The following is an 806-nucleotide window of genomic DNA, read 5'->3' on the forward strand; positions in this document are numbered from 1 at the left end:
ATTTTTAGGCAGTGGGTCAGATTAGATTCGTTGGGATGGGGCTCAATTTTATTTTTGTACCTTTGAATTGCAGTTTGTATCTCATATATAAATAATAAAATGATGATAACACTAATCGGGCATCAAAGAAGATCACGCAATGCGCATGTGTAGCAGTGATCAGGGAGGTGGGGCCCGGGCCGCATGGCTGTGTGTATGCAGGGAATGCCTGTTTATGTGTCATCCCGGTCCATGTGTACATGTCCACACAGGGGAGGGCCGGGAGATTAGGGGGAGGGCTGTATGACGAATTAGGAGCCCGCACAGGACGGGTGCGTTGTATTAATCCCGGGATCTCCCATGTTACTTCCTGGAATCACACTGCCCTTGTCACCCGGGATCCCGCACGAGGGGTCACTGTAACCCTTCCATTGTGACCCGGACAGTGGGCGTTGTGGTCGGGGGAGGAGGTGTACGAAGTTGCCGTGATTACACCTTGATGGTGACACGCACGGAGGTGGATAGAGGAAGTGCCGGGGGTGATCGGTGGGCTGCTCGGGCTGACCTCGGGGATGTTCCATTGCATCCCCCTGTGGCGGTGTAACCGTCATGTGGAGTCCCTGGATAAGCGGCACTGCTCGCTGCTGGCCGTCCCGGAGGAGGTGTACCGGTACAGCCGGAGCCTGGAGGAGCTGCTACTGGATGCCAACCAACTGCGGGAGCTGCCCAAGGTGGGAGCTGCCAGCGGGCACACCTACCTATGTATCTACCTATGTATCTATCTACCTACCTATATATATATGTCTATATACCTACCTATGTATCTA

General features: G+C 53.7%; 1 protein-coding gene across 1 annotated transcript in view; it reads left to right on the forward strand.

The window, feature by feature from the left end:
• The first annotated feature begins 276 nt into the window (after nucleotides 1-276).
• The window catches only part of LRRC1 (leucine rich repeat containing 1), an 85100-nt gene continuing 84570 nt past the window's right edge, over nucleotides 277-806 (forward strand). The window contains exon 1 of the mRNA XM_072408449.1: nucleotides 277-710. Within this exon, the coding sequence (XP_072264550.1) occupies nucleotides 552-710 (159 nt within the window). The 5' untranslated portion in view covers nucleotides 277-551. The remainder of the gene's footprint in view (nucleotides 711-806) is intronic.

Source organism: Pyxicephalus adspersus, chromosome 4, assembly GCF_032062135.1.
Source record: "Pyxicephalus adspersus chromosome 4, UCB_Pads_2.0, whole genome shotgun sequence".
Lineage (NCBI taxonomy): Eukaryota > Metazoa > Chordata > Amphibia > Anura > Pyxicephalidae > Pyxicephalus > Pyxicephalus adspersus.